Here is a 13,405-nt window from a genome sequence, read left to right on the forward strand (position 1 = left end):
AAGTAATGGCTAAGAATTGTCTAGAAATTAATAAAAGAGATGAATTCTCAAATTCAGGAAATACAGTGAGTCCTGCTCAGGATACATAATTTAAAATCTACATCTAAATCCATCATGGTGAAAGTACCAAAGGTAGGGAACACCTTAAAAGAAATCAGAAAGGGACTTCCCTGGTGGCGCAGCAGTTAAAAATCCACCTGACACTGCAGGGGACACGGGTTCAATCCCTGGTCCGGGAAGATCCCACATTGCTGCGGAACAGCTAAGCCAGTGCACCACAACTACTGAAGCCCATGCGCCTAGCGCCCATGTTTTGCAACAAGAGAAGCCACCGCAAGGAGGAGTGGGTGCACTGCAACGAAGAGTAGCTCCTTCTTGCTGCAACTAGAGAAAGCCTGCGCGCAGCAGTGAAGACCCAACGCAGCCAAAAAAAAAAAAGATTAAAAAAAGAAAAGAAATCAAAAAAAGAAGAAGGGTTAAAGATAAAAATTACTTAAGGTTGTGTTTATTTGTGCAAATACTGAAAGATGGAATGTCATGTGTTAATTTTCATTCACTTTGGTTTTCTGAGTTTAAATAGTTTTAGAGCAAAAAATTCATACTGAGATAAATCTGTATTACAATATTCGTATCAAACCTACTTACGTATAGTCTAACTTGTACCTTAAAAATTAATACCAATTAGTCTAGTCTTAAAATGTGAATTGTTGTTTTGTAAACTATGGATGGACACATACTAAAAGCGAAGGTCCTGAGCCCTGTCCTTCTAGATTCCCAGGGTGGAGAGGAGGATGAGGCTGACTGCAGTTCGGCCAGTCAGTCAGGCAATCATTCTGGAGTTGGAAAAACAGTAGGTAAACAAGACAGACATGGGCCTTGCTCACTAGGAACCTATATTCTACCAGGGAAGACAGATAATAAGTGAACAAGAAATAGTTACAAATAGAGGTAAGTTCTTTGAGGAAAATAAGAATAGAGACTAACGGTAGGCAGGGCTGGGGTAAGGCAGCTGTCAGCCATGTGGGCAAGGAGGTGCTCTCTGAGAAAGTGGTGTCTGCATCAAGAATGGAGGAGAAGCAGCAGCTCACTGTGCAAAGACCGAGCCTTCCAGCCAGGGGGAAGCACAGGCCGAGTCAGGATTGGGCTTGGTACGTTCCAGATACAGAGGCACCTGAGGCAGAAGTGGGTGAGTAAGGACGAGAGTGATGGAAGAAAAGGTCGGAGAGACAGGCAGAGGCCTCTTAGTGTCCACACAGTAGGTTCTTGTAGAAATTCAGTGCTCTCCTGAAAAGACATCCACAGAAGATCACACAGAAGATTAAACAAATGATACAGCTGGAACCACGATTATTCAAGCCCTTATGAATGGATTTATTTTCTTCATAAGACTGTATTTTAGATTCTAAGGTAGGGTGATAGAAAGTTTCTAAGAATTTTCATTTTGAAAGTAAAAGATACCAACTGTGCCCCAGGAGTTTGTTCAGCAGTTATGAGTTCAGTTCAGTATACATTTATTGAGTACCTGCCATGTGCTTGGTGCCATAAAGTAAGCAAGTAGTAAAATCAGTCTTGGTCCCCAAAGAGCTCTCAGCCTAACAAAGAGAAAAGGCTTGTACCCAAATAAGTGTTGTATGAAACAAAGTAGTAAATGCTGTGCTAGAGGTACACTGAAAGTTTGTGGTAATGCCGGGGCAGGTATTATCAGGAATAGCCTCATTGGAACTATGCTCTGAAGGATAAGTATGACTTTGGCAAGGCGAGGAATGAGGGCAGTTGAGAGAGTGCGGCATGTGAACACATTGAGAATTTAACTTTTTAAAAAATGTGCCAAGCATTTTTTTGCATTTGTGATATAGGGATGAGCAAAGTAAAGTTCTGCTTTCAAGTAAACGTCTATGTCAGGCGGTGATGAGTGTGTGAGAAGAAAAAATAGCAGCACACCTGGGGGCCAGGATGAGGGTTGCCGTTTTAGAATGATCAGGGAAGGCCTTCCTGGGGCCTCGTTTGAACAGAAATCCTGATAAAGTGAAGGAACGAACCACCTGGCTGTGTGAGGGCAGAGGAGACAGTAAGTGCAAAAACACCGTGGGGTTGGAACGTGCTGGGCGGGTTCAAAGAACAGCCAGGAGGTCTCTGCAGCTGGCGTGGAGTGCGGGGGGAGATTTGCAGGAAATGCGTCAGAGGAGCGGGCATGGCTGGGTTCTGTGACACTGAAGGTCATGGTAAGGGCTGTGGGCTTCCCCCAAGAGGGGTGGGAGCCACCAGAGAGCTTCAGACAGAAGACTGACATTAACTGACTCTTGAAGACAGTTCCTCTGGCTACTGTGAGGAGAAAAGACTAGGTGCTGAGAGTGGAAGAGGCAGACTGGTTAGGAGGGTTATTGTAGTAACCCAGGAGAAGTGAGAACGGCAGAGTGGAAGGGTTTGGAAGCTGTGTTGAGTTACGTGATTAGAACTGATTCTAGTAGGCTCTGGGGAGCTCGTGATCGTTTGGAGGGGAATGGTGATAAGATCAAGCTAAAATTTAGAAAAATAATTAGCAGTGTTTATGATGACGTGGGTGAAGGAGACTCTACCACAATTTATTGTGGTTGGAAATAATTTGCTTTTGTATTTTTGTGAATATCAAGAAAGAAAAAAACCGTTTATTGGAAGACATCAAAAGACTGAAGCAGGACAAACAGGCTCTTGAAGTAGACTTGGAAAAAGTGAAGAAAGAGAGAGACCAAGCCAAAGACCAGATTGCTTATGCCACAGGTAAAAGTCTGAGCTGAAACGGTTTACCTTTATACTCCTAACTGTTCTAATCTTGAGTTAAGTAATAGCAATTGGATAGTATAGTTAAAATGCTATTCCTTGAAGTGTATTGTAATTTTAGAAACTTAAAAAAATTAGTTAATAGGTATGTGCATTTGATTGGTTTTAGCAGCAATAATTGCGAGACCAAAGAAAGTCACAGATTGTTTTGAATTCATGGCATTGTAAGCTTAGTTGTTTACAGTCATCCCAGCTAAACTGTGACTTTCCAGGGCACGGTCTCCCTTTTTATACCTAGGTCTGAAACATAAGCTCTCATGTAGTTACCAAATGAACAAATGTTTGTAGAAACACAAGGATGGATATGGTATACCCTACCAGGGAAAACAAAGAGTAAGATAAGAACGCAGAAGGAGAGTAAGATAAGAAAGTTTAACATTAAAAAAATTAGAAATAAACATGAGGGTGCTAATAAGGGTTTCAGAGAGGAATAGCATTTGAGGGTCCTGACAGATGGAGAGATTCAGGAGTAAACGAATGGAGGGGGCCGCTCAAGAGTGTTTCATGAGCGTGTTTTTGGATACACCTGTGGATTGCAGCTTAGGATGGCAGAACACAGGGCTAGAAAGGTTAATTAGAGAACCCCTTGTTTGCCAAAGTAAGGATCTTTCCTCTGTGATATTATGATCTTCAGTGTAAGATGTGTATAGTAAAATCCACTTACTGTTTGTAAGAAATTTACTTTCTTCATCTGTAAAATAGAATAACAGCAATAGTTCCCATCATATGTTTGTTGTATTAAATAAAGTCTTACATGGGAAGCGCTCTCTAATGTTTGCCATTGTTACTTTTTAATATAATTTTAGGAATTCTTCATTTTTATTATCTCCTGAATCCAACATTTATTTTCATAGAAAAGACTTTACTTTTATAATGAAAGTCAGTGGGAAAACAAGTGATTTATCAAAAATTTCTATATGCCAACTTTGCTACAAGTTTGAGGATTTGGACTCTGAACACAGTCTTCATCCTCCTTTACTAATACACTAAACTAGACACAGACTTAGTACATCAGTTGTTTTTGGCCTCTTTATTTTTTTTCTTAATGCTTTCATTTGAGAGACATTGGTTTTCATTTAAAATTTTTCAATGTAGTTTATTTCCATATTTTGAAAAGTTACAGTGGAGTTATTGTATTACTTTATCTTATAGGTGAAAAATTATATGAAATAAAAATTTTAGAAGAAACACATAAACAAGAAATAAGTCGCCTGCAAAAAAGATTACAGTGGTATGCCGAAAATCAGGAACTTCTGGATAAAGATGCAGTTCGGCTTAAAGAAGCAAATGAAGAAATTGAGAAGCTGAAACTTGAGGTAATGATCATTTCAGAATGTATTTCTATAGATGAACCCTATTATCTTCAACACTCCCTCATAGCTTTGTGTCATCAAATCAATATACTCGAAATTCTGTTCATTAAAATGGCCAGTTTGACTTTGGTTTGTGTTTATTTGTGTAGTCTATTTTAAATTAGCCTGAGAATACAGTCAGCCGTCTGTATCCACAAGTTCCCTATCCAGCAGATTCAACCAACTGTGGATTGAAAATATTTGGAAGAAAAACAGAGTTTCAAAAAGCAGAACTTGAATTTGCTGTTCACTGGCAGCTATTTTCATAGCATTTATTACATTGTTTTAGGTATTATAAGTAATCTAGAGATGATTTAAAGTATATGGGAGTTACAGGCAAATACTACACCATTTTATACAAGGGACTTGAGCATCCCTGGGGCTTCGGCATGCCCGGATCTTAGTATCTGCAGGGGTCTGGGAACCGGTGCCCCATGGTTACCAAGGGGCAACTGTAAATCCAAGCTCCTTAGCGCACAGCCTGTGAGGTCCCCATGTGGTCTGAACCATGCCTGTCTTTCCAGCCCCATCCGTACTGCACTTCCCGGTCACTCTTCTCCCAACCACACGGGCCTCCCTCTGGTTCTTGAACATGCCGAGCTCGTTCCACTTGTTGCTTTGGCCTAGAGTGTGCTCTGACTTAGCTTCTTCCTGTGTCTCACTCCTTGTTCAAGTCTCAGCTCCGATTTCTACTTCCCAGAAAGATCCTCCTGACCTCTTAATCTAATGTAGCTGCCAGTCTCACCTCTTCTGACTCTTCTCATTCCTTGAGTTTATTTTCTTCATAGTACTTGTCACTCTCTGAAGTTATTTAATTTACTTAATGATTTTGTTTATTAGCTTTTCAACTGTCTCCTTCCATTAAGATCTAAGCACCATGAAAGCAGGGGCCTGGCTTGTCTTGTTTGCTCTCCATATCTCCAGCTCAGTGCCCTATCTGGGATCTAATAAGTGAATTAATGAACTGCCATTACACTTCCCTCTTGGTGTTTCTCTGCTGTGTTTTAAATATGCTTCTTAACAAGGTCTTTCCTTATTGGTAGGTTGAGAAACTGAAAGCTGAATCTGGAAATCCATCCATCCAGCAGAAGATACGTTTAAAAGAAAAAGCAACTGATGCCAAAAAAATTCAGGATCTAGAGCGACAAGTACGTGTTCAGGGTAAATTTTCATTAAGATATTTTATATACAGAGCATTTTTGTTTTCTCTTTTGTTTCAGGAGTTCCTACAAGATGTAGTCAACTTGGAAATTTTTGGTTTTATTCATTCATTTTAGTATAGAACTGCCTCTGCTTTAAACTTTGAATACAGTATTTAAAGTAACAATAAAAACACAGTAAACATCATTTTATGTACTCTGTGGCTTTCTGCATAAAGAATTTTTAAGAGTAGTGTGTCTCATTAGGTGGTAGACCTATTGATGAAAGGTTATTTGCATCCCAGCTCTATTTGACATCCAGGAAGAAGGAAACAGAACTTTGCCACTCTGGGTGTAGAGCTAGGATCCCTTCTCCTGATCACCTGTAGAGCTAGGATCCCTGAAGCCAGGTGAGAGAGGAGGGCACAGAAGGAGACCCTCCAGTTGGGAACATGTTAGTAGCGCTAGGGAAGTCCAGCAGAACACCCTGGAAACCGAACATCCCCTCCCAGAGAGCTGGCCATAATTTTCAGCTCTGGCTCACTGGTTAGGCTTAGAAATACTCATTTCATGGTCATTGTGGCTGGAAGACTTTTTTCAAAACCCATATAGTAACACTTACTAGGATAAAGGGTTTTTTTCATTGAAATAGTTGTTTTGTAGGCTGGAATATTAATTGTACCTTATGTTTTTAAAGCCTTCTATAACATAGTATTTGTATTCATAACTAAATATTAAAACAAAATTAGAATTTCCAGTCCTGTTCGTAAGAGAACATGATCCTGTAGTCAAGTCATGACCCTTAGACTACAGATATTATTCCATCACAAACCTGAAACTGTGAGGTCATCACTGGGCTGCATATAATCCCAGTTTTATAAGAAGAAGGAAAACTAAGCAAAAAATTAACTTTGTTACTTTACAGGACCTGTTATTATTAAAAGGTATGATTTGGTAGTTTGGTTTAGTGGCCAGGAAAGGAACAGGAGTGAAGTGGTTTGAAGAGCGAGAAATATTCTGAAATAACTATAGTCTAGGTCGCTTGGCTTTTTTTTTTTTTTTTCCAGTGCCTAAAACTAAGATTAGCCTATGTAGAAGAAGCTATCCAGAATTGTGAGAGAGGAAAGAACAAAGGAACCACTTCTCCACTAGATGATTTTATTTTAAGAGAATAATGTAGAAGTGAATGTATGAGAGTTAAGAGATTTTGAAATTTCTTTGAAACGGTGATCCATATGGATCAGAAATATAACGTTTTATCAAAGTAGCCTCCCTCTTTTACTAACACTTTCATTAAAAATTTATTGGTTTACTGTCTTAGATTATATCTTTCTAAAATGTTGTTAATATTTTGTATAGTTTGCTCACATACATTTCAGATCTTGTTCCCTTGAACAGAACATTTCTATCCTAATGATTTTAAATCTTAATACATATTTTATAATCAAGGTATATCACAATATATTCAGAATCAGTTTGAGCCATATCCTGAAATAGATTAATTGTAGAATAAAACATCTTTTTTTTAAATAGCACATAAGTAAAAGTGGGGCTAATTTATATGCATGTTATAGTGAAAATTTCCGATGTGTGTTCATTCATGCTTTTATTTAATGGAATATTCCATAGTTTAATTTCCAGTGAGATTTAAAAAACAACAACAAGAGTCACACTGGTATCAGAGACCAAAGAATAAATTAAAAAGCAAAATGAAAGAAGATAGAAATAAAATTAATTTTCTGCCAAAAATGTAGTATACTTTGCAAAATATCAAAGTCAGATTGAAAATATTGTTTAGCACTTTAAATTAATATGTTAATTGTAAATATGTTAAAACAAATTCATTTAAAAAAATCTAGTCTCTTTTTAATATACATGGTGTCTCTGTGTGTGTGTGTGTGTGTGTGTGTGTGTGTGTGTGTGTGTGTGTTAGATATATATACCTTTATATGCTTACATCTAATCTAGATTTTTAATACCAGGGGAAGCAAAATGAAAAATTTTATAGATGAAATGATCCATTTTTGTATCTGGATATATTCCACTTTATGGTATATCTATGAATGTGCAAGCAGTCTTCAGGAATGGAAATATTTGCTGTTAACTTTGCAAACGATGTGACCCTTAAGTACCTACTAGGAACAATATTCAGTCTATAAACAGGATTTTGAGCAACCCATCTTGCCTTAGGAAAGGTAGTTTTTGGGACCAGATCATATATAATAAAAACCATTATCAGGCCCTCACCACATGCTGGGCACTCGGCTAAGCACTTCACCAAGATAAATGTCATCTGATCCTCACTTATATGAACACCAGGAAATCAGTATTGTTACCTCCCCATTTTACCGATGAGGCGAAAGAGATACATAGATTGAGGAGTTGACATGCTGCTAACACAGTCTTAACTCCAGACACGCTCTAACCTCTGCACTAGACCACCTCTTAGGTGCTATTTTATTTATTTTATTGCATACTCGGGGGTTAGAAGACTGTTCAACTAAGTTTTATTCTCTTACTCTATGATTTTCAAAGGTATCTTAACATAATACCTTAAACAAAAGCAGGTATACACACGTATGTGTATATAATATCAAGCTCTAATTTCTGTGGACCCAGGTGCAGTTTTTCCTTACAGAAAGACTGTGTAGTATGTTATTGTTTTAATAGACTAAATGAAAAGTTGTTTTTATGAGGACTTCATTAAATGTCATCTAATCCTCTTTGCTTCCTGATTGAAAGAAGTCATTTTAAAGTAAATTAAACTTTATTTGGAGGAGGACTGGGGTAGGGGGGAGATGGTTGCAGGCAGGGGCAGGGGCTTAGGAAGCTGTATGTTTATTACAAAAACTTTGCACATTCATGTGCAGATAAGTAATTTTTCAATCAGTAGACAGTATAAACACTTATCTGAGGGGTGTCTGTAGAAAAAGGGGAGGGGGAAAGAGCTTTGTCCTCACAAAAATTGGTTGTTACTAGTATAATAGGAAGACCCAAGATCTATTTCAAATAAACATAAGAGGATTTCTGTAAATTAACCAGTATTAGATTAGACATTATACTATAGTGTGTTTTAATCAGGATATAAAATTTGAAATTAATTTGTGCTGCGGTGCATTTGATTCAGCCTTGAGATGTGATATGAACATCTCTCTGAAACCTAGACATGACTGGTAGAGCATAATCTAAATTTTTACATTAAGCTGCTTAATTTTAATATATTTGTGACCTTAACATGCATACAAAAATATTTTAATAGGTTAAGGAAATGGAAGGAATTCTAAAGAGACGATATCCCAATTCTTTGCCTGCTTTAATATTGGCTGCATCAGCAGCTGGTGATACAGTGGATAGAAATACAGTGGAGTTTATGGAAAAAAGGATAAAAAAACTAGAAGCTGATCTGGAGGGCAAAGATGAAGAAGCAAAGAAAAGCCTTCGGACCATGGAACAGCAGTTTCAGAAAATGAAGGTAGGTGCCGGGTAGCCATGGAGATGGGGCTCAGAGGTGTACCATGGGGGCTGGGGGCTTCTTAGAATGAGACCGAAGAGTAGTCTTTGGAGGGCAGAGACCAAATAGAGGAATGAATTCCAACCCCACCCCCCTTTTAATCTATCTAAACGTACCTAACTTTTTCCTTTTTCCAGTCCCTATCCCACCCCCCTCTCCTGCCCCTGCTCACTTCCAGCCATTTCCTCCTTTCATTTCTGATTCCCAGTGCACACCAAGCATTTCAGTTGCCTTCGCATGTGCTCTTCCTACTTCCAAAATACCCCTGCTTCCACTTATCCCCAAATTTACACACATCCCTCAAAGCTGAACTTGAATGTGCTCCCTCTGTGCCATCTTCCCTCCTTCCTTCTCTCAGGCCTCCAGACACACCCAGGTGCCCCTCTGCGCCGTGTTCATAGGCCCATTATCGCAGTTATCATAGGACATTGAAATTTGCCATGTCACTCAACTCACTGGGCTGTGGACTGTTTGAAGGCAGGAACTGAGTTTATCTCTGGGATCTGGCACAGTGCCTGGCATGCAGTTGTAGCGCAATAAATACATTCAGTGATTGAATGAGCAAAACTCTTTCATGCCTCCCTCCACAGAGTAGACTATTAGGTTATTTTGTTAATAATAATAATAAAGCTCCAATATGCAAATTCCAAGCTGACTTATTACTCCTATGAGATTTCTAAATTGATGTTAGAAGGTTGAAAATGTGCTATTTCTTACAGATATCTGTAACCCCAACTGCTTTCCCTATTTATCCTCAGGGAGTATAGTGTGTCAGTTTGTATAGAGAAGGGTACACAATAATAGGTTTGCTTGTGAGGTTAAAGTAAGTTATGGTGTATAAAAACTTGTTATGAAGCAACATATAATTAGGAAATTATGTAACATATATTGAGAATATATAATGGTATGCCCTTCAAAGATAGGACTTCAACACATTTGACTGACTCAAGGAACATGGGCTTGGAGGCATCAGAATATATGGTGAGTCCCTGAATGAAGGAAAAGGCAGGACCTGGGAGAGTGCAGGGCTTTGGTAACTAATGAAATGTTTAGCAGTGGTTTGTCGTTACATGGATTATTTTCTACAGATTCAGTATGAGCAGAGACTGGATGAGCAGGAACAGCTACTTGCCTGCAAGTTGAAGGAGGCGTCCCAGAACCAACATGACAGCTCCTCCAGAGTTAAAGCACTAGAGAAGGAACTGGATGATGTTAAGGAAGCCCATCAAATCACTGTAGGAAATCTTGAAGCTGAAATAGATGTTCTTAAACATCAGAATGCTGAATGGGAGCTCAAGAAAGATGATAAGGATGATCAAGATTTCCAGTCTATAGAATTCCAGGTGGAACAGGCTCATTCTAAAGCTAAACTGGTCAGACTCAACGAGGAGCTAGCCGCAAAGGGGAGAGAGATACAGGACCTTTCACAAACTGTGGAGAGGCTTCAGAAGGAGAGGAGAAAGATGCTCTCTAATCAGCACTCTAAGGCTAGGGAGGAAATGACTGCCAAAAGGGTGAAGAAACATGTTCCGCACCCGGGTAAAAGAAATGCTAACTCCTCTGGAACCCTGGAGGGCAAGCTTTACCAACCACATACTTTTACTGATTCCGATATTTCAGAGGTTGTACAAGAAAACTGCAGATTGAAAAATGAACTGGAGAGATTAACTGTGGAGAGGAATGAGCTGAAGATGAAATCTGAAGTAGCAGTGAACCAATTTGAAAACTCCATGAAAAGGTAAAAATGTGACTTTGTCAGTATATGGAGACATAAAAAGATAAAAATTTTAAAATCGTAGATGTATTTCCCCTGGATAATTAGCTTGACCCTGAACTAAGTTCATTACCAAATTTTAAGAACCTGTATTACATTGCTAAGCACAGATCTGTTTCAGAGTTGGATCTTCTACCTATTGGAAGCTCAGATTCTAATGAACTTGAATCTTCATGTCAACCCAGTTCTTGGGCCGAGCAGTCTTAACCTTTCTGCACATATCCAAATGGTGTTGATAAGCTGACCCACTGGGCCTTCCTGCAAATGAATACCATCATTTATGGTTGCTGTAGGCAGATAGCTATCAGAAAACAGCTCTTAGTGAAACTAGTTGACATTCTAAGAGGAAGAGGTCCTCTTCCAAAATAACTCTTCAAATTAGTCTTGTGATTACATCTCTTCACGCCTTGAAGAACTTCTGTACTCATCCCTTTCCTACTCAGAATCTCCAAGTACCATCTCCTTTCTCTTTCCTCTGAGCCTTCTTACATGCTCAGATCTTTTTCACCCGATCAAACCAAGTTCTGGTCCTCTGCCTTTCAGTAGCAGTCTTCCACAAGTAGCCTCTCCTTTTATTTCCCCCTGACTTCCTCTAAGCGTGGCTCTCATCCTCACACTCTTTTGAACCTGGTCTCTCAATAGCCTTTCTCAGCCAGTGGAGTTTTCTCCATCCTCATTTTCTGTGACGTTGTTGACTACACTGCCTTTTCTGAAAGGGTTTCCTCCTTAACGTCCATGACTTGGCACTCTGACTAAAGCTCCTTTCTGCTCCTTTTGACAGACTCCTGACTCCTTTTCCTTCTCCCTCCTCAAAAATCTGACTTTCTACCAAAGTTCAGGTTTTGGCTTTCTCTCTGTTCTCTGCTTTTTCTCCCTTGCTAAACTCATCTGTTCTCTATGGCTTCTATGAACCACGACTCCTAGATTTACTTTTCAAGGCTTGTTCTCTTCCCTGAGCTCAGGTGTTAAATCTAAAAATGTGTTGGATTAGTCCTCTTGGAATCAGTAGCATCACAGATTTTCTCTTTTTTTAACCATAAACTGGCTCCACCTCCCAACTTCCCCATCTCTGTCTATGACCATATTTTCAGTTGCCAGGCCCAGCTTTACCACCTTTATTCCTTGGGTTGACAGTCTATGGGGTGCTTCCTTATAAGTATTAATTTTGCTTTCTTCCTTTTTATAGTGTGGTCTACTTGGTTTACTAGACAGTTTTCCCACCCCACTCTCCCTGATTTCAGTTTCCGTCTCCCCCAGTCATCTAGCTTAAAAACCGTTAAAATTCTTTAAGTACTCCTGTATCTGAGTCACTCTGTTCTCCAGTGACTCCCAACTTTCTAAAGTATCAAGACTGAATTTCTCTACCTGGCATCTCAAGTCCCATCACCATTCTGATCCTGCGCCATCAGAGTAGTGTTACTTGCCAAATTTCTTTCCTGCCTTTTGCTCACTCATGTTTCATTTTCTAGGAAAAATATTACCTAGAACTTCTTAGAAATTTCTTGCTCCCATCTTCAACTCCTGTATAACTTATGTACCAAGAAGCACTAATTATACACCACCTAATAGATCCTTGAGAACTGATGTATGATTATACATCTTTTGCAACCTGTAGGCAATAATAGGTTTGATTATGAAGTTTAAAATAAGGTTTGGGGTGTACAGAACATGTGTAGTTTAATGTTTGTGAAGCAACATATTAATTGTGAAGTTATATAACATATATTGAGAATATGTAACGTCATGCCCTTCAGAGATTAGGATTTCAGTACATTTGACTGACTTACGGAACCCAGAGTTAGAAGCATCAGAATACGTAATGAGTGCCTGAGTGAAGGAAGAGGTAGGACCTGGGAGAGTGCAGGGCTTCTACCAGAGAATGAGGATAGGAAGCACCTAACAAATGCTTATTGACTGATTAGCAGCCACATCTAATTGAGTCATCATGGCAGTCATACTGCTTCCAAATTGAAACCTTGTTTCTTTAGTCCTGAATATGATAGTAGTAATGAAGCTGTTTGGAAAGAATCATATTCTTTCCTAGAAATAATTTAAAATTCAGGTTTTCCTATAAATTTTCCTATACATAATTTATAATTTTTTAGTATTGTTAATCTGTTTTTCAGACAGCTCTGGGCCTGAGAAGTGAAAAGGCCCAGATTTAGGCTGCTTTTTACTATAGTTCAGTTATATCACGGGTGCTTTAGATTTTTATGCTTTTCTGAGGGTCCTAATCACACTGTTTCCATGAAGAAATGTAGTCAAGTAAGCAACTGATATGTTTGTAGTTTGGGGATTGCCATATTAATATCAACAGTGATTTACTAAATATCTGCTTTCAGTAAAATTGTCATTTTTTTAATAATTTTTCCAGTAAGGGGAAATGTTTATAAGAAATGTATCAGCTTTTTGGTATAACTTTACCATTTACTGAACTGCCACTGAATGCATAAATTTTGTCATAGAGACAAACGAGTAGTCTCAGGTTCAAGTAGTCTCAGGTTCAGACTACCCTATGTCCTAAGAATTACCGTAAAGATCATATTATTCTTGCAACCAGAAGCCAGCCCTGGAGTCATATGCATGGACCAAAAACTGGTGAGTGTTGCCTAGAAACAAAGCATTGGAGAGTCTAAATAATTGGGGCAAGAAATCTGAGTTTATCTTAAAAGATAAAATGACAAGCTCTTTGCCTTAAATCCAAACAGAACGTTTAGAACCTTTGTTTCTCTCAGAAAGTGCCCCAGGCTGGGGGGTGTCCAGCTCTGCTGGGCTCAAACTCCAGCTCTGCAACTTACTGATCTGGGACCCT

At 38.9% G+C, this 13,405-nt stretch overlaps 1 protein-coding gene across 1 annotated transcript in view; it reads left to right on the plus strand.

Moving 5' to 3' along the window:
* CEP162 (centrosomal protein 162) overlaps positions 1 to 13,405 on the plus strand; it is an 89,458-nt gene that overhangs the window by 55,380 nt on the left and 20,673 nt on the right. Inside the window, exons 18-22 of the mRNA XM_065888945.1 lie at positions 2,631 to 2,757; positions 3,970 to 4,133; positions 5,213 to 5,317; positions 8,568 to 8,780; positions 9,908 to 10,557. Of these exons, the coding sequence (XP_065745017.1) occupies positions 2,631 to 2,757; positions 3,970 to 4,133; positions 5,213 to 5,317; positions 8,568 to 8,780; positions 9,908 to 10,557 (1,259 nt within the window). The remainder of the gene's footprint in view (positions 1 to 2,630; positions 2,758 to 3,969; positions 4,134 to 5,212; positions 5,318 to 8,567; positions 8,781 to 9,907; positions 10,558 to 13,405) is intronic.

Source organism: Phocoena phocoena, chromosome 12, assembly GCF_963924675.1.
Source record: "Phocoena phocoena chromosome 12, mPhoPho1.1, whole genome shotgun sequence".
NCBI lineage: Eukaryota > Metazoa > Chordata > Mammalia > Artiodactyla > Phocoenidae > Phocoena > Phocoena phocoena.